The 27,930-nt window shown below is 38.6% G+C and overlaps 1 protein-coding gene across 2 annotated transcripts in view; it reads right to left on the bottom strand.

The window, feature by feature from the left end:
• Nucleotides 1-3,035: 3,035 nt before the first annotated feature.
• Nucleotides 3,036-27,930, bottom strand: part of PAX3 (paired box 3) — a 155,800-nt gene continuing 130,905 nt past the window's right edge. For both annotated transcript variants that reach the window (XM_042458564.1, XM_042458563.1), the window contains exons 8-9: nucleotides 8,183-8,429; nucleotides 3,036-4,532 (exon numbers count right to left, since the gene is read on the bottom strand). In XM_042458564.1, the coding sequence (XP_042314498.1) occupies nucleotides 4,498-4,532; nucleotides 8,183-8,429 (282 nt within the window). In that variant the 3' untranslated portion in view covers nucleotides 3,036-4,497. The remainder of the gene's footprint in view (nucleotides 4,533-8,182; nucleotides 8,430-27,930) is intronic.

Genomic DNA, 27,930 nt, shown 5'->3' on the forward strand with positions numbered 1-27,930 from the left:
TGCCCAAGGTCAACCCAATAGGTTTCATGGCTGAGCTGTGAATTGAACCCTGGTCACCAGAGTCATAGTCCAACAGTCAAACCATTCTCATAAGAATTCTGCCCTCTCCCATTTTTCCTTCAGTCTCCCAATTTGTAGCTATGTAATCACTTACATTTTCAGATTAGCATTTAGAAACACTATTTAGGCCTTCAGTTTAAGGGGCATACAAATTGACCAAGAGAATGCAAAAACAGCAAATACAGGAGATCTATGTGTGAACCATTTTCAGTGTGAAGTCGAAGGCTCTTTGCAATGTTAGAAATTTGGGATTGAAGGAAAATGGGGTCACAGAAATACAGGCAGAAAAACAGCCCAAAGGGAAGATAAGAAGCCTGCATCCCATACAGTGGTGCCACTCTACAAGCTTGGGAAAAGAAAAAGACAGGAGTGTTATCAATTACAAGAAAGGAAAACACCAGGTGCACCAGAGAATTATTTAAACTGAACTCAATTCTCCCACAGGAGGCATTCTGAAATAGCCAATTTTAACCTTAGTTTATTATATGAGTTTGCAACATTGGATTAGAACAGAAACTGGTCATTTAAGTGTGCCAGCAACTGAAGAACAAGTCAGTTTGAAGCACATCATTCTCAATAAAATGTCCTTTGCACACTTAGAATTTTTTTCCAGGTGCATATTTGCATTGGGGGGGGGGGCAAATTGCCAATTGAAATAAAATTCTCATTCGATCCTCACAATTCTAGTATTGCAGTAACTTAGAACGTCAGTTGAACATGTAAAAATATAAGCCAGTATGCTATATCAGGTATTTAATTAAGATTACTTTGGCACTTTACAGACCGCCCAAAAGGGCGGTCTGCCAGCACCGGTGTTTGCTGCGTGAAGGAGCTGCAGCAGACAAACCACGCGACTCCTCCGAGCAGCAAAAAGAAGCCAGAAAAAGCGGCTTACTTTTGCGGCGCCATTATGACACCGCAAAGCGCCATTGGCACACTTGTGGCATCATAATGGCACCAAGACATGTGGATGCTAAGCGTCCACTACGTCAAGATGGTGGCACCCATGTAGAATGGGCGCCGCCATTTCGTACATGCTCAGTGTGTAATAGGGTTAGGGGCATCTGGAAAGGACGCCCCTTCCTAACCCTAGTATGTGCCGAGCATGTACTTTTGGCGCATGTGGAATGCACCTTAGTGTAATCTCTCCTGGCCTGACCCCCACCCCAAATCTGACAGAAACATCATTCACCCATGGTCCAATCTCCAACAAAACAGCCCTCCTTCTCCCCATGTAACTGATGCCTTGTAAAGTACTGGAAGGGGGGATTAAAATCATGGCAATAATGTCACAATTACAAACAACTGTGAATAAAGAACATGCAAAGGTCTCAAATTCAGTCTTTGGTATCCCCAACTATTAGGACTTTTTCACATGGGAGGCAAGCATCATTAAATCATGATTAAATCATGCTAATAGCACAATTGAGGGAAAGGTTATCACAGCCCAGTGCATTTCTCCTTTGTGTCCAGTGCATAAACAGTAATGGACACATTGGGTAATAACAGAAACTCCTGTTGCTACCCAATGACGCATCACATTGTGGAAAGGCGGGGTAGAAATAAAGATTATTATTATTATTATTTATTATGCATGGGACACGAATGGGAGAAGCATGTGGGGTGTGATACTCTTTCCCCCGATCATGCTCTTAGCATGATTTAATCACAATTTAATGGTGCTTGCCTCCTCCATGCTTGGGAATGACTCCTGTCTGAACCTTGGAGGAGACACTGCTAATCAGTGTAGAGTTTACTGCAACTGTAAGAGGAACTAAGGGTTACACAACATGTAAGATAGTCAACAATGCATTTAGTACAATTTAAAAATATGTGTGTCTTTAAGTAGTGAAAGCTGCCTGTCATATGTGTTTCCTCCCCTATATAGTTTGTGTTCAATGTCCTTTGTTATTAATTTCGGTCCAGCATTCACCTGCATGCATTATCACATCTGCTCACCTTTTGACTTTGTCTCTTCTTTATTGTCATCCCTTCACTGGCTCCCCCTCCCTTTCTGTATTCAGTATAAGCTTCTGTTGTTGACTTTTAAAGCTCTGCATGGGCTGGCCCCTCCTTATTTATCAGAGCTTCTTTCCCCTCACCGTCCCACTTGTGCCCTCTGTTCTGGTAGTCAAGGTCTGCTGTCTCAGCCTAGGATTTTTACCACTCTGTCCCGGATTCATCCCTTTTCACTTGCTGCCCCTCATTCCTGGAACCTCCTTCTCCCACGAATATGGCTCATCACTTCTTTAACCAGCTTCAAAGCTGAGCTAAAGACTATACTGTTCAGGGAAACATTCCCAGACATTGCATGACTATTATTTCATGTTTTTAATTTGTTGCCTCCTTTGTATTATTTTGTAGAATGTATGGCATAGGCAGGCTCATTTTTATATATTTGTATCTGTTTTATTGATTGTATGCACAGCACTGTGTAAATCTACAGCACTGTATAAATAAAGTGTAATAATAATATGATGATGATAATGAGTCATTGAAAGGGAAACAGGACTTAATTTGCAAGTATGATTTCTGTGATATGCATCCCTGAGGATTTGCACTATGGATGAAAAATGGGTTTATCTCAGGAAATATATAATCCCCTTAACATCCATCTCAACTCTCAGGAGAAGGCTATAAAAGGAATCTTAAGGTCCAAATCCCACTTCAGAAACAATCCAGTTTGAGACCACTTTAATTGCCCTGGCTCAGTGCTAGGGAATCCTGGGAATGGTAGTTTGTTGTGGCACCAGAACTCTCTGACAGAGAAGGCTAAATGTCTCACAAAACTACACTTCCCAAAATTCCCTAGCATTGAGCCAGGGCAGTTAAAGCAGTCTCAAACTGGATTATTTCTGCAATGTGTTTTGGACTATAATCAACATCATCTATAAAAGTCCACTGATACAGTATCATACAATTCATACAATTTAAGATCAAAAGCAATAAGTTTGGGGCAAGTTTTCATAGCTGTTTATTCATTATAAATAGTAAATATTTACTGCATTTCTTTAATATGAGACTTTATTTTTACAACACTCATGTTGTTGGTGGAGGTCATAACAGAAAGATAGTATTTCTTTTGCTCCATCACCTTTTAAGATCAATGAGTGAACTCATCTCTGTACTATAACCTAGTCTTACTATTTTGCTACGTTCACTGAGTTGAAGGCTAAAAGGAATGTGTTTGTGCCCTACCTCACTCATGGTTCCAAGAATAAAGAAAAATAAATAACACTGCCTGCCATCTTCATGTTCCTCCTAACATTTCAAAACACAAATTTATTGACATTTGAAAATGTCACAACATAAAATGTATGTAAACCTTGGTTTCCATTGGGGGTTTTTTTATAGATGGGATGTCACTGTATAATTTAAAATTACATGATAATAACAGGGCCATAGTGATTTATGCCCTGCATTTTTCTAAAAAGAATGTAAACATGAGCGTTTTAAAGTATATTATCTTCCCCAAATGTTGAACTAATGAACTGGAGATCATCTAATAAACTGGAGAGAATGTAACACCTCAGCATATTAAACGAGTGAATTATGTACTGTAAAAATAAAAGTACCTGGAAAAATATAATTTTGAATCTATATATAACGCTTTGGATGTTACCAAAGCTTGGTGAGGTACGTCATATTGCACATTGTTAAGCAGTCATAGAAATCAAAGATATCCTGTATTTTTTTTTCTTTTTGCTTGTTTCTTCCAGGAGGTAACTGGAATTGGAATAGGAATAGGAAAACTTCACACACAAACAATCTTGCAAAACATTTCTTCATTTTACACTATATATCTCAATTGCTGTAATGAAGGGGGGGAAATAACCTTGCATGTGACATTTATCAACAATAGGATTACAAAGACCAAAAAGATAATCAATAACTTATTTCTGGAAGTCTTCAAACATCTAGTCTAGCTTCCTAAAGACCTTAACATTTCCTTTAGAGGTCAGTTTCCAGTGTGTAAAACAATGTTTTCCTGCCCATGCTTTTGCAAAACCAAGCAGGGTTAAAAGTTAGCACAGAATGTCAACAAGGTTTTGAGTTTGCAACATTCAGTTGCCATATTTTAAAACATGATGTCTAAATCAATCCACGCCTCTTCATCAGCCTAAAAATGGAATGCTTACTTCAGCCTGGCAGTTTGAAACACTCTGTCCTTTTTTGAAAAAAGAAAGGGGGGAAAAATCAATGCTGAACCGTGTTGCATTTTATCTATGTTATTGCTCATGGTCTTTGTCTTCTGAGCTGCTTTACCCAGCATGTCCAAGTGAAAGCATTGTCTGGGGGTAAAGAACATAACAGTCCTGTTATCTCTAATATGATCACTTCATTCTGGGATGCATTTTGGTGAGAAGATCACTCCATTCCAAACATTGGAGCAAGACCAGGAACGAGACTGGCTTTAACTTGAAGTGGACAGTTCATTTATGCAATATCTGGCTTCAGATAATGAAAGGCACCTGTTTAAAAAAAAGCAAAAGAAGCATTTTAAGTCATGCTGTGACAACCTCACAGCAAGGGGCAGTGTCAACTGCAGGTTGACATTGTCATATTTAATACTGATATATCAAAGGAAAAGGACTAATATTTTTATTCTTAGACAAGTTTGACAAAACTCTATGTATCTGGGATTATATACTATAATGATTCTTGAGCTGACCTCATTAAGAACATGTGTTTCTAATAGTGAAATGCCAGTGGTTATTTCATTTTGGACAACCCCTCTGTTTTACCTAATGGCAATCAGGTTTCATGTCTCAACAATTAATAACATCAAGATGTTGTTGACATCACTTTAGAAAATAATTATGCAGCAGAAATCTTGCTGGAACAATCCACTAGCTTAGCTCAGTACAATGAAAGGAAGGGGAGACATTTGCTTTAGAAGCACTCTTGACCTTACAGCATTGTTGCCGCAAACATTTATGTCTTGTTTTGTTATCAGTGATGTGTGGATCACTTTAAATGTGCAAAATACATGCCCTCTTAAACTGGGTTCAGGGTGGGTTTGATGGATTGCACACCATAATAACTGTTCCACATTTTAATCAAGACAAATAAACATTTTGCTCATATTTTCACTTGCAATGAAAGGCAAGATATAAGTACAATAAGTAAATAAATATAAATATAAATAATGATTATCCATAGATATAAAAAAATTCAACCCACATGAGAGACCACATACTCATACCAAAATATAAGAGACCACAACTTAACATTAACATTTCTTTGGGGAATCTCTACACAATTCGGACATGACCTAAGCAGCTCAGCCACTTTAAGAGAAGGTATGCCTTTGATGGTCTTCATGATTAGAGCCCAGGATAATTGGGGCTTGGTTGATTAGCCAAGGCAGGGCCATGTGATGGGGGTGGAGTACTGTGGCTTTTTATGCTGGTTGCCCCATATAAAGCCATTCCTCCTCTTTGAAACACAACCGACCTCTCCCGTCCAATATCCAGTGTGAAGTTGGCTGGTCGCTTCAAGGCCAGGTAGGAAATCTTATCCCCATTATATTATTATTATTATTATTATTATTATTATTATTATTATTATTATTATCATCTCCCTACCCTATACTGTTCATATTGGGACTTGGAAAATTGGCTTGGTGAGTCATTAAATAGGATGCTGTCATTGCCACCAGGGAGCAGCAATTTGGGGGGGGGGGAATGATTAGTTTGGTCTTCACTGTTGGCACCCCCTTTGGGTGAAAGGTTGGGCTCTGGGACAGCCTTTACAGGTCAAGGGACCTGGGGATTGAAAAGGAGCCTGCTTTTGGGGCCAACATGGGGGGGTGCTCTCTCTTACAAACTCATGGGATCTTGGGAGACAGTGCCCTGGTTTGACTTCCAATAGGCTGGACTGAAAGTTCAGTCCAATATGCTGGCTCTACCTCGAGGCCTGGTGTTTTGCCCAAGAGTACACTGGAGGGGCTTTGGTCATATGGTGATACCTGGTTCTCCAGTTAGACCTGCACCAGGATGCACCCCCTTCTTGTAGTTTCCCAAAAAGCCAAGTTTATTTTCCCATATATACCCTTTATTTTCCCATATATGCATGTCTGGTGTCATTATTTCATGATTGATCATCAATGCCATTATCTCAATTCCTTTGGAAATAATTCATGTGTGCCTTAACTTGCTGCTAAGGAACACTAACCATATGTTAGGAAATTTGCTTTTGTCCCTCCCGCCATACTCACTTTCCAGGCTATAACACTGAAGTATGCTAATTTCTACAACACTGAAGCATGCTAATTTCTAGTTAGTTGGTGGCTGAATTATTCACCCCTATTACAGGTATGTGATGCAGGCTCTTGTCATTTTTATTTTACAGACAGACAATGGCCCAGTACAAATCGCCCCAAAAGGGCAGGCAGGCAGTGGCCTGTTTGCCTGCAGAGGGATGCCACAGCAGCCAAACTGCCTGGGGTCCATCCGCCCAAAAAAGAACCCGGAAAAACCACTGGCGCACTCGTGACTGTCAAAGGGTTAAAGTCAGCACACTGGGAAATGCTTGGATGTGTGTGTGTGTGTCTAACCATGAGCATCCAGCAGCAGAAGGACAAGGCTAATCAAGCACAGCTGATGCTCATAGCCTCAAGGACACTTTGGTGCCTGCATGCACTAAGCCTGGATGATGAAACATCTAGTTGGATTGCACAGGGGGACACTTTAGACTGTAACACAGGAAGTCACTGGGTTTGGGAGACCGCATGGTCTGAAGGCTATATAAGCTCAGGAGCTTCCAGTGATTGCTTTGTGGGTTGTAGTAGGAGAGTTGGTATTTGTGTGTGATCTGTAATATAGCATTGGTGATTTGTAGCACTGTAAATAAAGATAGCACTTTGGGAGACTTGGCTTGTCTGGTTGTTTATCAGCAGGAGCTGGAGTCAGCATTTGCTGGAGAGTTCCCAAAGCCTCTGCATTCTTCAGTTCCTGGAAGATATCCAGCTGCTGTTATCTCAACTGGGAGCTGAGAACCACATTTCTGAATTTGCCAGTCATACTCTGCTGTATGCCAGCATTGGCTATATGGCTCAGATGAGTTGCTGACAGTGACATCTATATGCTGCATGTTGCTTACATCAAGATGGCAGCCCCTGTGTGGAAGGGAGGCCGTCATTAGGCTGCTGCCATGATGTGCTAGGGTTTATTTATTTATTTTATTTATTTAGGTATTTATATCCCGCCCTTCAGCCCTAATGGCTCTCAGGGCAGCTTACAATTATTGTTTTTAATCAGGCAGTTCCCTGCCCTCAGGCTTACAATCTAAAAGACACGACACAAAAGGAGAAAGGAATGATGGAAGGAAAGGGGATGAGATCCAGTGGTTCTTCTCTCCCTCTGAGGCCTGGACCCAGGCAGATGGGTTGGAGGCGTGCAGTTGCCGCCCACTCTGGAACCCTAGTTTCAGCAGTGGCATGCCACTTTTGGCCCATCTGTCCCAGGCCAATTACACTTGTCTGGCCGGTCTATCAGTCTAAAGAATTTTAAAGGTAAGTGAAGAATTGAATTGGGAATCAGATCTTCTGATGAAATGTGATAATCCAGAAAAATGACTATCATTTTTTAAACTGTAAAATTCATAACACACATACCCTAAGATTTTCTCCAGGCTGTCTTAAAATACCTTTATAATACAACACACAAAAATATAATAAGAAAACTACAATATAATATGAAACAACAACAACCGCATGAGAGTATGGGATCATTAGGCAAGAGAGATCCACCCAAAGCAATGCAGCAGAAAGAAGCACAGCTTGGAACTGTTATTCCCAACCAATATGGATTTTGGGCCTATGTACTGGGATAATTCTGGGAGCTGTACTCCAAAAAAGTAACTTTTCCAAGTTCTGGGCAGACATCAGATTGCTCCAGATGTGCTGAACACTGCAGTATCTTTGTGATACTGAACCCAATAGACACCACTGAGAAATGAGCCCCATCCCCATATCTACATAACTTCATCTCTTCCACTTTACTATGAACTTCATTTCTTCTTCATGTGAGAATGTGGGCCAGTTAGGGCCCAAGCTAGTTTCATCCCATAGCATACTAGTATTTAAGTTTAAGTTGATACTATTGAGACTGATACTTACTTTGTCCATATTGTCCATACTGGTATCCTGTGACAGGGTCCATACTATAACCAGTGGTGCTGTATGTTGGTGGGCAGTATGACTGGGAAGTAGGCAGGCTGTCTAAACTTTTCATGTGATCTAGTCTTTGACTGCAGCTAGCTGATACTGTAGTCGTTGGTTCCAACCCCCCAGTTAATGGTGACAAAGCATAGTCAGTTTGGGGTTGGTGAGGTACACCACCATGATTAGTTAAGAGGCCCATTACCTAAAATAAATAAAGAGAAGATAGAGAAAAAAATGTTAATACACATACAGATTTATATTTTAAGAAATATATAAAAGTAATGGAGTCAGTAATTTCATCTCTTATGGCATCTCTTTCTAAACATTTGATCTGTCATCACAAGAAGGACTCAAGAATCAATACATTTAAATAGTAAATTATGACTGGCATTTCTTCCTGCACCCCATCATAGCTTGCCCTATAATAATAACTTTTATTTGGATTTATGATATCTGATCATACATTACAATGGTTTTGCTAATGTCAAGTTCTATGGAAACCCAAGAGCCAGCAAGGTGTAGTTGTATAAGCATTAGGATATGATTTGGAGACCAGGGTTTGAATCCACACCATGGAAACAATGCAGAGGAAGCAATGCAATGGAATTTCCCCCTCATGGAGCAAAGAACTCTCTCTCAGCTTCAAAGGAAAACAAAGACAAAGCTCCTCTGAACAAATCTTGCTGAGAAAATCCTGTGAAAGGTTCATCTTAGGTTCAGAAACAATGTGAAGTCACACAACAAAAAGAACAATGAAAACCCATATGCTAAGTCCATCACAATTATTTTTAAACCACTGGTGTTCAAAAATAGGCAAACTAATTGACCTAATTCCAATTCAAAGAAGGGTGATTTTTTTCCTATCAGAAAATGATTCCTCCCCCATCCTGTAATAAGAGGCACACTTTCTTAGATGGAGGCTCAACTCTGTGAATTTGGGACATGTTCTAACAAAGCATTATCTTTAGTGACAATTAAAAGCAACTTGCATCTGGAATGCTTCCAAAATGTATTTATTAATATATGTATAAAGGTAAAGGTATTCCCCATTGACAAGGTTGTCATGTCCAACCATAGGGGGCAATGCTCATCTCCGTTACTAAGCAAAAGAGCCAGTGTTGTCAGAGACTACTCTGTGAACATGTGGCCAACATGATTGAACAGGATGCTGTTTACCTTCCCACCGAAGTGGTACCTGTTTATCTACTTGCATTTGCATTCTTTCGAACTGCTAGGTTGGCAGAAGCTGGGACTAGTGAGAGGAGCTCACCCCATCATACAGCACCTGAGCCTTGAACTGCCAACCTGCTGATCTTGCAATAAACAGAGTCAGCGTCTTAACCATTTGAGCCACTGCATCCCTAATATATATATCTCTTGTTCTATATTGCAGAATCTCAAGGTGGTATACAGATCAAAGCAATTTAAAATGATTCTGAACAACTTAACTTTAGGACAACATTATAGAATATTAAAGATGTTCACAATTAAAGTAGACAGAACAGACTGACACAGTTTAAAACCTGTGCAGAACTGGGCAAAACTGTTAGACACCAAAGGCGTTGATTAAAAGCAATGCTTTAACCTGCCTCTGGAAAGAAGCCAGTGTTGGCAGTAATCAGTCCTCTTAAGGGAGAGCATTTTGTCCTTGCAGTGTATTGCTCCCACTGGTGAAACACAAAAGAAAGCTCTCTGGGTTGGCCTAGATTTGCTGATTATATATACATTTTCAAAACTAGTAGTATAGCTACAGCAAGGAACAAAATGAGGGCATTCCCATCCCCATAAGAATTCTGCTCCCAACCAAACGAAATTCTCCGACCGTTCCCAAATTTAGTAACTTAACACCTCAGCTGAGAAATTAGAAAAACAAATTCTCTCTGTGTGTACAAGTCGCCTGTCAGTTTATGGTGACATCCTAAATTTCATAGTTTTCTTAGGCAAGGAATACTCAGAGGTGGTTTTGTCCATTCCTTCCTCTGAAATATCATCTACAGCACCTGGAAATTTGGTATAGGAATCCAAAAATTTAAAAAAAAAATAAAAAGGGAAAAACAGTTGTGGTTGTTGTTGTTAACTGCCCTCAAGTCATCCTCAACTCATGGCGACCCTGAGGATCAGACATCTTCAAGAGCCTCCACTACTCTGCTCAGTTCCTGCAGTTTCAGGCCCATGAGTCTAATCATCTAGTGTGTGGTCTTCATTTCTTTCTGCTGCCTTCTACCTTTCACAGCATTATTGTCTTTTCTAACAAGTCATGCCTAATGATGTGACCAAAGTATGACAGCCTCAATTTAGTCATCCTGGCTTCCAGGGACAGTTCAAGCTTGATCAGTTCTAGAACCCATTTATTTGTCTTTTTGGTCATCCACGGTATCCTCAGCACTCTTCTTCAGCATTACATCTCAGATTTTATTTTCTTTCTATCTGCTTTCTTCACTGTCCAGCTCTTACATTCACATATAGTGAAGGGAAGACAATGGCCTGGGCTATCCTCACTTTAGTGTTCAGAGTTATAACTTTATACTGTAGGATCTTGTCAAGCTCTCTCACTTGCCACTTCATTTCCACACACAAAGGCTAGTTTCCAATGTCTTTGTACACAAACAACCATAGTTAAAACTAGATTTGCCACTTCATTTCCACACACAAAGGCTAGTTTCCTATGTCTTTGTACACAAACAACCATAGTTAAAACTAGATTTGCCACTTCATTTCCACACACAAAGGATTTTGAATTTGAATTGACATTCTCACAGACGAATGGCATATATAGGTCTGTCCCTAGCTTTCCAGTCCACCAAATGCATCTGAGGTAGTAGACTTAAGTCTATGAAGGCTCCTGCTGCCAACTTCTTTCTTTCAGTTAATCTCAAAGGTGCCACAAGATCTCTCCATGTACTGATTCTAGAGACTAACATGGCTCTATTTCTGAATTCTTCACAATCTTAGTCGTAGTCGTCGTCTTATTTCTTGACTGCAGTATCCATTCTGGTCGATATTTGATCTAAGGTATGGGAACTCTTTTGCTATTTCAACTTTCTCATTATTTAGAATGAATTCTTGTAGATTTCCATTGTCATTATTTTTGTTTTCTTAATGTTCAGTATTACGCCTACCTTGGCACTTTCCACCTTGACCTTTTACAGTAATTGCTCCAGGTCTTTGTGTATGTGCTAATAATATTCTGCTAATAGTTTTGTGTCAAGTGCATATCTTAGGTTGTTAATTTTCCTTCCTCCAGTCTTCATTCCTCCTCTGAGTCTAACCCTGCTCTTTCTGTGATGTTTTCTGCATACAGGTTGAATAAATAGGTTGATAGAATGTTGCCTTGCCTCACCCGTTTACTGAATGGGAACCATTCTGTTTCTCCATATTCAGTTCTGACAACCTCTTCTTCTTGGTACAGGTTATGAATCAAATGTAATGGCACTCCCATTTCTTTCAGAGTATTCCATAGCTTTTCATGATCTATGCAGTCAAAGGTTTTTCTGTAGTCAGTAACACACATGCAGATTTTCTTTTTGACTTCCCTGGTGTGCTGCAGTATCTATCGTATTTGCAATATGGTCCCAAGTGCCTCTTCCTTTCTGAATTCAGCTTGTGCCACTGGGATTTCTCTTTCCATATATGGTAGAAATCTTTGTTGCAGAATTTTGAGCATGACTTTGCTTGCATGGGAAACTAGTACAATGGTCCTGTAGTTACTGTAGTCTTTTGTTCACAGTTACCCAGGAAATATGAGCACAGCAAATACAAGAGTTCCAGCAGCGAATAATTTTCAGTGTCTCACTTTCTTCAATGCTAGAAATTTGGAGACTAAAGAAGATTTCATGGGGAGGGAGAAATTCTTCTTTGGGAACAATGCCCTCAATTTTCCTTCTTACATAGCTATAGCCTTGCCCAAGACATAGATGGGCAATTGCTTGGAATGCTAGAAGGTCAATTGGAGAAAAAGCATGGCAGAGTGGTGCAGTATATGATTACAGCAGTGAGAACTGTTTATGATAAAAAAAAATTGGAAGGACTTTGTGATATCAACTCATGAAGACTGTTTAATTAAATTAACGGACCATGCTGAGAAGGATAAGTTGACAGTGGATCGAAGCACATGGCCAGTAAAAAGAGGCCAGAAGCCACTCCCGCTGTGATTCGGCTGGTACTGTGATGACTGTATGGCCTGCTATCAAAATGGGCCACCACCACACTCCCAAACCAGTGCAGCCAGTGGCTGGATTATATCCACTCCTTTTTGATCTGGTCCAAAGGACCAGACTGCAGCAACAGAATGGCTTACAGCTGCTTTGGTGGTGTGAATCATCTGAATACCATGCCCCTGCCATTGCCAGAAGCCAGTTTATTTGGCCCATGTGTTAATCAAGGAGAAATTATTGGTAATTTTTTAAAAGATTGGAATTGATTTTGCACATTCTTAAAACAAAAATGGGGCTATCTTTCAAGATATGGGTTTGAATAATAACAACTCATCAATAAGTATAAAGATATTTATATTAATATTAATAGGAAGTAAATGCATAATTTCAAGTATAGCCAAAGGCTTTGGGAAAGGAAGTCATTGTTGTTATTGTTTACTTTTTTCTTTACTTTTTCTTTTTTTTCCTGTAGACTTTTTCCTATTAGTTTTTCTTTTTGTTTTATGTTCACTGTATGATTTATATAACTCGTGTTTGTGTGTTTTAATAAAAATATTTAATTAAAAAAAGACATAGATGGGCATAAGTGTCCAAATAAACTACTTAATCATGGAGAGAAATAATGTCAAATTTGGTTATATAGTACCCACATACATTGCAACTCTTGTCATTTTAGCACTGTTGTAGCTCAGAAACAGAAATGCAGCATGTGCTTTCTGTTTCATATTTATTACTTTTAACTACATATATGTACAGCTACAGAACCATAACTCAGACAGTTTTAACTTACTACATATTTTTAGTATTTCCAAGACCCAAGAAAACTATTGCTTACTGTTATACTTGCAGATTTTTCAGATGTATGTTTCTCATGTCTCAAAAGTAAATAAATACTTTCAGTTCCTTTAAAAAAATAAATCTTGATTCTGCAACTCGCATAGATGCAGCACAAACACTCTCATCCACCAGTCAACGAACACAACAAAGTGTATAGCAGTGGTACAAGCTACATGTTGTGTTCCTTCTCCACCTCTGTATTCATACCTTCAGTATTAGAAAAATGAAATTAATAAGTAACTTGATCATAAGATCTTCTGGAAAGGGCCTTCTCTCTGACCCACTACCCTCATGACTAGGGACATTATCAGACAAGGGAAATTGGAAGTATAATCCAATGGCAATTCGAATGCAATCATGGGGTTTAACGTTATTGCGTGATAAACTACCACATGCAATTTCAAGCAATGGGAAGTCAGCCCGAATGCAATCATGGGGTTTCACGTTATTGCATGAGAGATGATCACACGCAATTTCGGGCAATGGCAAGCTATTTTCAGGCAATGGGAAGTCATTTCAAACGCAATTCGAATTCACATAAATTCGCTGAACTAGCGAATTCACATGAGTGCGTTCTGGCCCCACTTCCTTTTCATTTGAAATTAATAGAAATTCCTCCCGTGTGATAAACTCCTGCATCTCATGGTAATACAAGAGAGGGCTTTCCCAATGGCTGCCCTCCAAGCTCCGGAAGTCCCTCCCCAAAGAGGTAAGATTGACACCCTCATTCCTAACTTTCTACAGGCAGATTTTTTTATTATTGTATTATTATTTAAGACAGCATTGGGAGACTGGTTGGTCAAAGGGAATGAGCTTTGCATAATGTGCTTTTTTTGTTTGCTATTTTCTTTTCAGTGGTTTATGTTTTGAACAGTTTCTAATTTTTTGATGGCTTAATTACATTTTTCAGTTATGTATGTTGTTAATTTTTAGTTATGTTTGTTTTAACTGTGGTAAACTGCTTTGAGTCCCCAACAGGGGCAGGGATGAGGAGTAGAATATTAATAAATAAATGCCTTTTCTATTATTGTTATTATTACTATTTATCATCATCATCATTATTTATTTGTTTATTTGTTTGTTTATTTATTTGCATGTTGCCTTTCTCCCAACTTGGTCCCAAGGCAGCTCACAAAAGATTAAAAACAACAACAGATAATCAGTACAATTTTAAAACACAATTAAAACACCATATTAATATAACAAATAAAAAATGCAAAATCCTTAAGAAATACAAAGTTAAATATAGAAAAACCATTAAAAACAAACCAAGCTATTATTATTTGGAACTAGTTGCTTCCAGACTCTGTACAGAACTGGCACAAGCCCTTTGCAGGTGTTTTCACCCTCATGCAGTTAAGTGGGAAACAAGGATACTCTCATTGTCTTTTCATGGCTTCTCATTTGGCCTTGCCATTCTCCACAAAGCTTGCAGTGAGAAGGATCCTCAGTTTCATGAGAAGCCTTTAGGCACAGAACAGAATCCCAAGTACAGACTAGCTTGTACAGTAAGTCATCACACTCCCCTGATGTAATTAATTCTAATTGGTAGAGATCATAATATCAGAAAAAGGCTACAGTCTCTTGCCAAAGGGCTTAAAATAGGTAAGGAAAGGCTCAAGAACAACTTAGTAGAGAAAGTGGCTTTTGAAGAGAGGATCCTGAAGAGGAAGCAAAATTGACATGAGTGACAGGGAGTAGGAAAGACTTTTCCAAATAACAGATGTGGTGTACAGAACTTGAAATTGAGAAGGGGGTTGCCTTGAAGCTTAGCCTTAAGGGTCTTCTCACAACCTGCCACATCCTATGATCAGTGAATAATTTGCAACTGAATTTGTAAACTTCCTCCAGCAGAAAGTATTATTTTTCACATACTGTGAGGTTGTACAGTAACTTTATAGTGCTTGAATAATGATGTTATGCAACTTGTTGCTTGATATAAAATACAAAGTAGACATATAGATAAAAAGTCGATAATAGGTGTATAAACTTACTGTAAGGGTACTCTTTCTTTTTGAAAATGCATGTTCTTAAAATTTATCATCTTGTATTTTTCAATGACTGAATTGCTCACATTCTGGCAATTTTAAAAAACATGAATAAATAAAAAGGGAAACATTAGACATATTTTCTTGGCTACATATAAGGAAGGAGTTTCAAGGTCTGGGAGCAACCACTAAAAAAGCCCTCTCCCTTGTTCCTACCAAAGAAGCCTCAGAACATGATGGGACAGAGAGACGACCTTAGTGCTCTGATGGGGTTATAAGGGGAATTATAGTCCTGATCCATGCTATCATTGTACTATATTCCATTCCATGGCAACATTCTATAGAATTCTGGGATTTATAGTTTGTTATTATTATGTTCCATAAAATCCATTTTAACTTATGGCAACCACATGAATGAGAGACCTTCAAGAGCTCCAGTCATCAATTGGTATGAAAGCTTAGGGCTGTGGCTTTCTTGAGTTCATCAATCTACCAAATGACTGCCTTACTCATTTCTTACTGCCTTCCATTTTACCAAGTATTATTTTTACCAGTGAATCGCATTATTCCATGAAGAGCATTTAGAATTCTCATCCAGATAACTCTAGTGACTCATCAGACTATAAACCCAGGTTCCCATAGGATGCAGCCATGGCAGTTAAAGTGGAATCACAATGATATAATTGTGTAGTGTGAAAAGGCGCTATTCTGCTTGCAGTCCTGCCAGTCATGATTTGTGTAGCTGCAGCTAAAGCAATCTATCAGACATGAGCACCAAGCCATGAAAAAGGCACGAAATCACAGCTGCAACTTTCCTTACACTTGACTGAGAAATTATGACTTCGTATTTACAAAGGAAACCAAAACCAGTTGTGAGATCAAAGATATAGCCAGAAGATCTAGAAATGCCTTGTGGAAGTTCAAGGAGAGGTTTGTGTTCTTTTTTCTTTTTACAATTAACAGCCTCTCAGAAGCATAGAGATGGGGGAGAAACTGGTAGAGAGTGTGTATTTTTTCTGACACTTGTATTAAACATTGAAGTGAAAATCCATTTCTTTTAAGAGCACTTTCTAGCAACAGATGGCCATTGCAAGTCCTTTCCCCCCTTTTCAGTTCATACAACAATGAAATGTGGCTATGTTACTGCTGTCCTGAAAACCTCTGATTTCTTTTTCTATTTAGCATGCATAACCTTAATATATGCATTATAATTCCACAGGTTTCAGGGGAGTTTATTTACATTGTGTATTTGAGATAACACTGTCCCACATTTTACTTACTAATCAAGTTCAAGAAAGCTCTTGAAAATGTTATAATGGGATTTGTGGTCTCAAATGTCTATTAGGCAATGGTGGCTAATGGCCCCGATATTAGTGGGATAGTTTAGTTTTTAATCCACACTTTAAAAAAGCTATCCAAGGTTATGATCTTACGGGGGGGGGGGAGGATCCTTAGATGGTACCTTTAAAATTCTGACTGAAACCAGTTGTGGATTCAATATGACATAATTTTCATTGGTTATACCCTTGATAAGTTGGAAGCAACTTGAAGACTCACAAAACAATGATGACAAGAACTCCTCTCACTAAAGTGATTTCTCCCATGTAGGCAGAAATTTTAAGATAGGATGGCCACAGTATAATGAAGATGGTCAGCACAGATTAAAAATAAATAGACAAGGCATGAGACTTGTGTGCCTTCAAGTTGTTTCTGACTTATGGTGACCCTAAGACAAATCTATTTTTGAACCTCTCACAAAATTTTATTGGCAAGTTTCTTCAGAGGTGGGCTGCCTTTATCCTCTGAGGCTGAGAAAGTGTGGCTTTGCCCAAGGCCACTCATAAGGTTTACATCGCCAAGCCAGGATTTGAACTCTGCTCTCCAGAGTCCTAGCCAATGTTCTCAAACTACCTCACCATGCTGGCTATCATGTACATAAGTAAATAAGTTCCACCGCTTCCACTGGGAATAAATATGTAGACAGGTATATTCATAACATCAGCCTAGTGAGATCAATGGCAAGTACATTCCTGCTGTGGGGACAAAGATGAGAGTCCACATGACCTTTGAGGATGACTATGCATCCCACCTACCTAGCATCTGTTTCCAGATTTTAAGCATCATTGTTGCATAAGAATTATTATAACCTATGCTTACAGAGACTCCCCTTGGGAACTCTTGTCACAACTATATCCCAGTACAAAGAATACATTCAGTATGACCTACCCACTAACACTCTACAAAGAAAGGGGGGAAATCTATATATACATGCATTTATTCCTTAAAATTATTTTATGATTTCCATTAACTCTTATATATTAGAATATCTTCTTATGAAGATATATCTTCTAATTAAGACTTGATTTCCAGCTCTGATTAAGAAATTTCTCACTCCATTAACAGGTAGAATTCCCCACCACCACTGCCACCACAATGCACCCAACAACCCATTCTTGGGATGCTGAAGAAAAACATTGAAATTTTCTTCTTGTTTGGAATTCGGAATTTATTCCTAATAGGTAACAACAGTCACTAATATTCTTGACATTCAACAAAGTTCCTTTTTAATTTTTCCATAAAATTCTACAATCCTAAAATTAATGTATGTGAAATTAATACATTTTTCCAGTCATCTCTACTAAATATAGGTATTATTTAACTTATCCATAAATGGCTCATCTTCAGGGATGGAAAAACACTAATATTTTTAAATTGTAAGCAACATTGTCATCTCAGAAATGCCATCAGAGACTTCAGATCCATGCTGTAGTTGATTAGTATCTAGATAATTAGATTTTGGGTTCTTTCTCTTTGAAAGCTATAAAAGAGGTAGCCTAAGGCAGAAACTCTGCCTTGTGGTATGTGTCATGACCTTATAGCACCAGTACAAGGAGTGACAGGAAGGGCATGGCTGGATTCCACCTAATCGCTTTGTAGGAAAACTATTAGAGGACTTATCCTGAGACATGGTGAACACTTCTTTTTCCCAGGGACTTCAGAGCAGAGCTGGGGGAGAGGAATATATAACATTTAGACAACAATTCCCTGAATCTGCTACTGAGTGGGCACACTGGGAGGGGGATTCTGGGGGTTGTAATTTAAAAAAAAATAACTTCCACAGCTTTACTTGAGAATGAATAAATAACATTTTAAAAGTATAGCATATGAAGCCTTCAACTTATATCTCAGTTCCAGCAAATTGACCCGAGATATAAGTTGAAGTATAATAGAGGGCTTTCAGCTAAAAGACTAAAAAATTTTCAAACAGTATCTCAAACAATTTCCCTCACTTTCTTTATTTTACAAATAATATGATAATGCTAAACTATAGAAGAAGACACACAACTCTGTAACATATAGTCACAAAATTTTCTTGGCAAGATGTGTTCAGAGTGATTTGCATTTGAAGGCGAGAGAGTGTAACTTGCCCAAGGTCACCTAATAAGTTTCCATGGCTGAGCAGAGACTTGAACCCTGGTCTCCAGATTCATAGTCCAATGATCAAACCACAACACCCTGCTGGTTCTCAGCTGAATTATTACCTTGGCTTCCATTTCAGCCAAAAGAAAGAAGAAAATTCTACTTTTGTTAACACACAATTTCAAGTGGTTGTTAAAAATAGTAAGAAATGTTGATTTGGCTCTATTTTATGCTATTGTCATTTTATTGTAATGTTTATTATATTTCATGCTTCCAAATAGGAATGGGAAGAGGAACAACAAATATGAGATCCACATGCTTGCTAACTGTTTGCAAGTCATTTTTGTTAAACAGTTTTAAAAACCAGCAAGAAAAGATTCAGTGTTTCAGTCCAATGTGAGGTTTATTTTCCTCTGCATTGGTGGGATACAGACCACCCATTTGGGGTGGCCTGCAGCTGACCCTTTGCGCCATGTATTGGGGCCAGGGCAGCCACAGCAGCAGCCCAGAGGCCCCAATCCGGCGCTTTTCAGAACCAGGGAGAAGCGGCAAAATGCTGTTCTCCCTGGTCCCAAAAAGGGTTGTCCTTGGGGCTTCATGCCCCAGGACACCCTGGGAGCCGCAGCTAGAGGAGAAAGGGGCCACTCAGCCCCTTTCTCTCTGGCGCCGTTCCCTCGGCAATCTAGTTACCACAGGAACGAGGTGCCCTCCGGGAAGGAGCTCCATTTCAGAGCTCCTTCTGACGCCACTGTTAGGCTGCCACAAGCGGCCTGATGCAGCGCGAACACATCACGCCCATGCCACGCCGTTTGGATGCGGCATGGCCATGACATCATAATGGCGGCACCCGTGTATACAGGGCACTGCCATTATGCCGCCACAGCTACATTTTAGAGTTGTGGGGACATCTGTAAAGGATGCCCCGAGGCAACCCTAGCATGCATCCAGTCCGGCACAAAGCACCAGTCTGGATAGGGCGCCAGATTTCAGTTATCAAGGATACTACTGAACTGGGTTTCACTCCCTTTAGGCTTAAATACAAAAGTATTTTGTCATTAAACAGTGTATTTTATACAACTAATGAGTGTGCACATCACTTGTACACAAGCACACTGTTGTTGTTTTGTTGTTAGAGGATTTTAAGTCAACTCCAATTATGGCAATGCTATTGTAGGGTTTTCTTGGCAGTATTTATTTAGAGAAGGTTTGGCATTGCCTTCCTCGTAGGCTGAGAGAGTGTGATTTGCTCAAGGTCACCCATCGAGTTTCCATGGCTGAGTCCTAGTTCAGAGTCCTAGTTCAACGCTCAGACTATTACACCACACTGACTTCACTTTAAGCATACCTAATTCTAAAGCATTTTGCTTATCCAACATCAACTTTGCTGAAGCTATAATGGATAAGTTAACTCCACTGTTGCCAGATGCAGTACATCATGAATAGAGCCTAAACAAGCAATTTTAATTACACTATTCATTAATGTTCCTCTTCAACAAAGTTCGCTTGCTGAAGAAATGTATGGCAAAATAGTATTCTAAGAGAAATGGCTATAGAGCTGGGATCACATTATTCTGGAAAAGTTTATTTTTAGCATGGACAGTTTCATACTTTCAGTTTTATTATCACAATATATCAACTATATAACAGTTTTCTTAGAAAGAATCTGGTTGTTGTTTTTTACTTTCTACAATGAACAGTCTCCCACACAAAGAATATGGAACCTATTGATAAGTGCAATCAATTAGAAAAAAATCCAATAACATATAGATACATTGTAATTTTCAGTTAGATCACACTCATCTCTGGTGAAAAATGGATATGTTTCTACAACAGCTGAAGATCTGAGTCTTTGTATTTAAGTAGAGGTGAATGATGAAAGCTAAATATGTACAGTATAAACAACATCTGGTTTATTACCAAGTTATTGTAGAAATCACATCTATTCTCGATAACATGTAAATCCTGTTAAACTGAGAAAAAGTTATTTCATTGAAATGAAATGTGATGTCATTTAATATGACTGGTATTACAACAAGTCAGACCTACTGTAGGCATCATAAAATGCTCACATGTTTTAATTCATTTACGCATGCCTGCCTTTAATATGCTCTGTAACCATGTCTGCAATTAATATGATTTATGGGAGACCAACATGTGCTGTATTTCGGGACTACAGTTATATATTTCCCCCCACCGCCCTCACCCTGATTGAAAGATTTAATGGAACGGCACAAAGAAAATGGTTAGCTGTTAATGTATTAAGTTGAACTGACAGGATCATGAGTAAACTTTAGTGGAGTTAATGATATCCTCTTATCTGACCCTGACACATTTGCAGCATGTAATTTACAGACGTGCCGTCCAGGGAATCTTGACAAATGCTCCTAACGATGTCAGGGCAGTGTTCCATTCTAATGTAAAACAGATGTGGGTCAGATACCCTCATTCATCACTAGGTTGAACATTTCAAACTGCTGCTAAGATGGATGGCATTACCTGCTGTGAACTCTTTTCAGTGGGAAACCCACCACCCCATTCCATCCACCAGAAAAATTACATACACTTACACTTTTAAAAAAAAGGAGAGATCACATTCTGCACTTCACCCAATTGATTCCCATGGGATTTAAAACACGTGCCAAGGACAGTAGTCTTGAAATAGGCTCACCTCAACTGTGAACTCAGTGCCAATCACCCCTCTACCCCTTCTCCACCTGAAAGGTAGGTATAATAACACCAAAAGCACAATCCTTCAATATCAGTTATTATAAGGAACACTGATTAAAATATATGTGAATTACTTTTTTTAGTGAAAGGAAATGACTTTTCCTTTCTTCTAAATGTTATCATTACTGGGGGGGGGGGGGAAAAAGGGGAAAAAAAAAAAAAAAATTATTTAAAAACATAATATCTTACATGTGATCACCCAAATTGTCACTTTACTACATGAAACAACGTACATGTAAATACATTTAGGCTGTGTGTATTATACTGTTATTTAAAAGTATAATTTTAATTTTTCTACTTGTTTATGTCACAATTATTGCCATTATATTCAGAGATGCATGGTAATTGTGAGTATCCTTAATACAAAAATATCTTAGATACAAAAAGTATTACTAAAGATTCTGTATGTTGTGATATGGAAGGAGTTCAATGGGGGGAGGGATGACACCATGAGTTACCACACCAGGTGATGCCAACCCTAGTGACACCACTGATAGCAGCAACAACATAGGATCAGGTTGTGAGTTTCTTACAGACTGATGTAGGATTCATTCTTCTTAGGATTCCTTTGCAACAAGGGTGGGGGAAATGGTATTGAACTTTATCACCTTTGTTGCAGACCAGATGTGTGTGCACATGCACCTTCATATTGGCTGTTGACTTATGGTGTCCTCATGAATTTCATAGGGATTTCATATTCAAGCAATATTAAGAGGTGATTTGCTACTGACTTTCTCTGAAATGTATCCTACAGCACCTGTGATTCCTTGGATACAGACCTGTCCCTGCTTAGCTTCCAAGATCAGAAGAGATCTGGTGCCTTGGGGGTATAACAACATTTTTTTAAAAAAGTAACAGATTAAACATTTGGCTTCCCCTTATGATTTATTCAAAATACTCAACGTTTGCACTTTCTTGTTTGAATCTCATCTTGCTGAATTGTACATGAAATATCAGAGAAATTACTGAGTTTTGTTCATCCAACTAAAGTCATTAGGACACCTGGATTTAGATTAAGGATTATTTAGCCAAATTAACTTCTATTGGACTACCTTATATCTATCATATATAAGTACCTTATATCTAAAGAGCTGCTCTACTTTCCTTTGCCAGGTTGTCAATGGTCAGTAAACACTGATTCTAAAAAAAATCAAAATATCCAGTCTTAAAGCAGTACCTCTTGCAATACATGTTAAATTCAAACCCAAATTCTTAATGTTATCTCCAACAAAAGCAGAACCACAGAATCGGCAATAGCATAGTAAATCAGCACACATTCAGTGAGTCTAGTCTAGTCAAAACTAATAATAGGTTCCTAGCCCTGCTTTAACCAATTCACATCCTATTTCCTTATCCCTTACTTGGAAAGAAAAATGAAAATATTGGAAGGAATTGTGTCCTGCCACATATGTACAGCTGCACACATTTATGCTCAGTTTGAAGAACTGCTCTTGATGCTTCCAAATCTGATTATTTTAATGTACATTTCTAGAGTAGGACTTGGGAACCTTTTTCTGCCTGGAGGCAGAACTGGATCTGAGCAAAGACATTGGGCTCCATGCCAGCTATGGATGGGGATTTTTGCAAAGTGGAGCACCTCTCCAGTGCCAACATGTGGGCCCCCGATATGATTGCTGAGACCACATTTAAACACAGTTTCATACAAAAGAAAATTCATATATGCACACACCAGGAGAGTTTGAGGGGAAATCTCTAATTCTCTACCAAAGGTTTTTACCTGCCTTGGAGAAACAGCATGGGGTATGAAGAACAAGGCACAGGGAAAAGGTGGTGAGACAGAAAGGAGCCTTTCATAAGCCATGTCTGACTCATGGGCTAGAAATTTCCCATCCTAGTTCTAGAATATGAAAAATGTTTTTCTACAGGGACTTCTGAACCTTTACCTCCTTCAGTGCTGAGCTTTCCATTAAAAGTATCATTCTAAGATAGCAGCTTCTAAGTATGTCAGTACTAAGCATACAGAAACCACAAAGTGATGCCAAAATCCGGGGTTGAAAGGGGACAGCAAGTGTCTTACCATTGATGTGTATCAAGGGACACAGTGGCAAAGATAGGCATAATTATTTTGGAAACCGAGTCAAAAATTTCCCAATCAGAATTTGAGGATGTAATATTCATCAATAAACAAACAGTTTGCTTCCCTTTCTAATTTTAGACAAGAGCAGCTAGCTGAGCTAGTCACAACATTCTATGTCTGGATTGTGAAGAGTTCTTTTCTTCCTCCTCTAAACATATTTCAGTACAGGGTACATTTCTATAGTGTTCCCACCACCACCACATGTTCTCTTAATTGTTTAAATGTTATTACAGAATACTAATCTGTAAGAAAGCAAGTTCTCACACAGTTTTGGTGAAGAGAAAGACACTGGCTGCAGAGCACTGCATAAATAATCCAGTTTGACACCGCTTTAACTGCCAAGGCTCAATGCTATGGAATTCTTGGGTTTTTAGTGTTGTGAAACCTTTAGCCTTCTCTATCAGCGAGCTCTGGTGTCACAACAAACTACACTTCCCAGAATTCCATCGCATTGAGCCATTACAGTTAAAGTGGTGTCAAACTAGATTATCTCTGCAGTGCAAATGCAGTTTGATGCCATTTTAACTGTCATGGCTCCATCTATTGGAATCCTGGAATTTGTGGTTTGTTGTGGCACCAGAGCTCTCTGACAGAGAATGCTAAAGGTAAAAACTCCAAGTCCCAGAATTCCATAGCACTGAGCCATGGCAGCTGAAGCAGTGCCAAGCTGCATTCATTCTTCAGTGTAGATGTAGCTATAGTCATTGTCCTCCTTGTAAAGGCTTCTGAGAGGCTTCTGAGATTCATTTGACATGCATTGACTAAAGGCACTTTTCTCATTTAGCTGCTCTGTCAGTGAGCTTCAGGCTTCAGATGCATTTGTCAAAAGAAACATCACAAATCTAGTTTGTGAGAAAAGAGCAACAGGCTTGTAGGTATATGCACAGAAGTCATAATCAGAAGAGCTGATATAACATAATCAATTTCCATATATTACACATCACAAATCTCTATCCTGAGATGATGGACGTTTAAAGTACCATTTGGCTGGATCACAAACTGAGATGGGAAGAAATTTTTATTTTTGTTTTAAACCAGCTGAGACAATGGTTGACATTAGATCTTGACACCATTAATCACTCCCTTGTTCCTGTAAAGACCAACCATTTGTGACAGAGGGAACTCTCACCACCTCCAGGTAATAATGGACAAAGCAGACAGTGGGGGAATATTCAGTCAACCTGATGAGAAATGCAGGCCTGCTTTGAGTTCTAAAGGAGTGGAACACAGAAAAGAAGTGGATCTTCTTGGGACTCAAGCAAACAGTTCTAATAAATTTCAGTTATCATGGCTTTAGCACAAAGTACACAACAAAATATTACAAAACAATAAATATGAAAATATAATAAAAATTTCAATAATAATAATAATAATAATAATAATAATAAAATTTATTTATATCCTTCCTCTCTACAAAATGCAATCGGGGCAGCTTACAAGATTAAAATATACAGTCCGAACCCTCAACCCACCCACCCCTTAAAATACAGTTAAACAATGTAGAATTTAAAACATAGTCAGTAAACATCCATCATATTCATGTGTGATGTGTCAAGACAATATATAAAAGCAGTAAAAAAAAAAAAGCAACAGCACCAGAACATAAACTTGACTAAAATATTAATAATTCAGTATCTCATAAAAGAAAAACCAGAATGAAGTCCCTGCTTTGTCAGTTTTGTTTGTGGCAGGCATGTTAGGTTTTTCATTTTAACTTAGACTTAACATCCAGAGTGGTTACCCCTTAATTTTTGAGAGCTGAGACTGCACTTTGCAGTCCCCAAACTCCAGATTAATATGAATTTTTCACTCCAATTACCATTTTTTACAGGAGATTCAGATAGGAACAATCTCTACTACTAAACGTGTCTATTTGCCCACTACTTCTTCTGGCTTTCTTCCTTATTGCAGAAATTTCATTATGCAAGGGGGGGGGATAAAATAATGACTGCACTCTGCCTCCTAATTGCTAGAGCATCCAGATGTTTTGACCTGCAGCTCCCACAGCCTCTTACCACTAACCATACTAGATCAAACTACAGGGATAGAATTCCCAAAAATCTGGGTGGCCAAAAATTTCCCAAAGCTATTCTGTTCATATCTGCTACAAATAGGGCACCACCACATGCATGCCACACATGGTCTGTGACATCCTTCCCCCATTAAGGCAGAATTCCTAAAACAAAATCCCACTGGAAATCCCAAAAACCTACCCTCGTTCCTGTTCAGCTGTATCTCCAAAGAAATGCCTATCTGTCTATTACTTTAGCTGTATGCCACTACATTTCACTTTTTCAACCCTGCTCTACCCCCATGAATGTTTTCCTTGTTGTTTCAGGCCATTGGGATGGGATTCAAAAAAATAAAAAGTTGACTGAAACGTTTAATAACTACCAGTAGTAACCCTTCTCCCTTCCCCACTTCCCATTCCTCACATGGGGAGCAGCACATTAAACACATTCTAAGGAATCTTTACAAGCTACCTAGGTTACACAAAATGTACCCAGCCAATATGAACCACTGATGAAAATATGCCCCACAATATATGCCAACCCTAGATAGACCATATATCCTGCTTTACAGAGCTCTGTTTGAAGGGCTGCTAAGTCCAAGTTTGATTTCAAATAAAGTACTGGGATCTTGAAATTGCCTATCAACACAAAGCAATCATGGAAAGTATAGTACAAACTGAGCCAGCCAAATAAATAAATAAATAAATAAAACTTTTATTTATATCCCGCTTTTCTGTGACAAGACAATCAAAGCGGCTACAACATGTTAAAATCCATATTTACAAATTTATGTCCCAAATTCCCCCCCTTAAAACAGGATTAAAGAAATTACAATTAAAACATCTATTAAAAACACAATAAAATAAAGCGAGGACAGAGCGGTGGGCTGATACATGAAAATAAATAAAACTTTTAAGAGATTTAAGAGAGGCCACAGCCTCTCTTAAATTATACTGACTATTTCTAAATGTGCATCTGCCTCTTTCTCTCTATCTCACCTAGGCAAAAGACAGGCAAATCTTTGTCCTCTTTTTTTATCATGCATTTCCTCTTACTTAGTGAGGTATAAAGTGGTCACCCTAGTAGAGCATTATATAAAGAATGGAAGACAGCTTGCTAGTGAAATGTACACATAGACATAAGCATTCTGGTGATATCAATATCATTGAAGTGACAGAAAAGTAAAACCATAAATCTCCCATATGAAGTATGTTGGCCCCCCCCCAAAAATATTTTAGGCACAAACAAATATTTTTATCTTTTAAAAAAGCATGAGTGCAATTCAGTCATGAATGGATGTGGAAAGCAATCTTCCACCCTTTCTTTCAGCTTCGACTGCCAAGATATTGGTTCCCACGCTGGTTGTGTCTTGCTTGTACTATTGTAACCTATTGTTAACTAAGTTTCCCCTTTCTCATCTCAGCCCCCTCACCTCCATGCAACTCTTGGCTGCTAGGATTGTTTTTTCAGCCAGTCATTTTATTCACATTACCCCTCTCCTGTTATCCCTTCACTGGCTCCCCATTTCCTTTTAAATCTGCTATAAACTTCTTTTAATTTTTAAAGCCTTCCACAATTGGGTCCCCGTTATTTGTCAGCACTTGTTTCTACTCGTGTATTAAGATCTAGCAATTCAGGACTCCTGACTCAGAAGAGGATCTCCTCTTCCTCCGCTCCAGTCCACCCCTTCTCTCATGCTACGCCCTACACCTGGAATCTCCTTCTCATACAATTATGGACCATCACTTCCTTGGCCAGTTTTAAGGCTGGACTGAAAAAGATTTTGTTTAGAGAAGCATTCCAAATCACCATCTAAGTAGCCAGTTGATAATGTGTCTTAATCTTATTCTTTTTTCATAGCATATTGGTTAGAATCATTTTAAGAGATGTTATAATTATATAATTTTGTTTTGTTTTAGATTGTTTGTAATTTGGCAGGTTTTACTACTCCTTTGACTGTTCATTATGTAAAACACTGTGTAAACCTTACAGTGCTGTATAAATAAACTATAAGAATAAGAATAACAACAACATATGCTAGTATAGAAAGAAAGTTGCCCACGTACTGTATGAAAATGCTTCACAAAAAGGCAACATAGAAATTTGGAAGCACATCCTTATCTAATAAGAGTCAAATGCAATAGGGAATTCAGCTGATTTACTACAGCTGAGAATCTTTTCTGACAGCCTTAAAGCAAGACATTATCTTTCCTGTTGCATTCTGTGATGAAGAATTTGCCATAAATTCAGCTCATCCAATATACTGTCATATTCCTGTGGTGTTTGACAGAAACAATGGATGGCAAAGGATTAGACAGACACAAAGAAAAAATGCATAAGGATTGCAGCTCAGTGGCAGAGCATATGTTTTGCATACACTTAATCCCAGTTTCAATTCCTGGCATCACCTGCCAGAATAATAATAATAATAATAATAATAATAATAATAATAATAATAATAATAATA

Source organism: Sceloporus undulatus, chromosome 3 (assembly GCF_019175285.1).
Source record: "Sceloporus undulatus isolate JIND9_A2432 ecotype Alabama chromosome 3, SceUnd_v1.1, whole genome shotgun sequence".
NCBI classification, from domain to species: Eukaryota; Metazoa; Chordata; class Lepidosauria; order Squamata; family Phrynosomatidae; genus Sceloporus; species Sceloporus undulatus.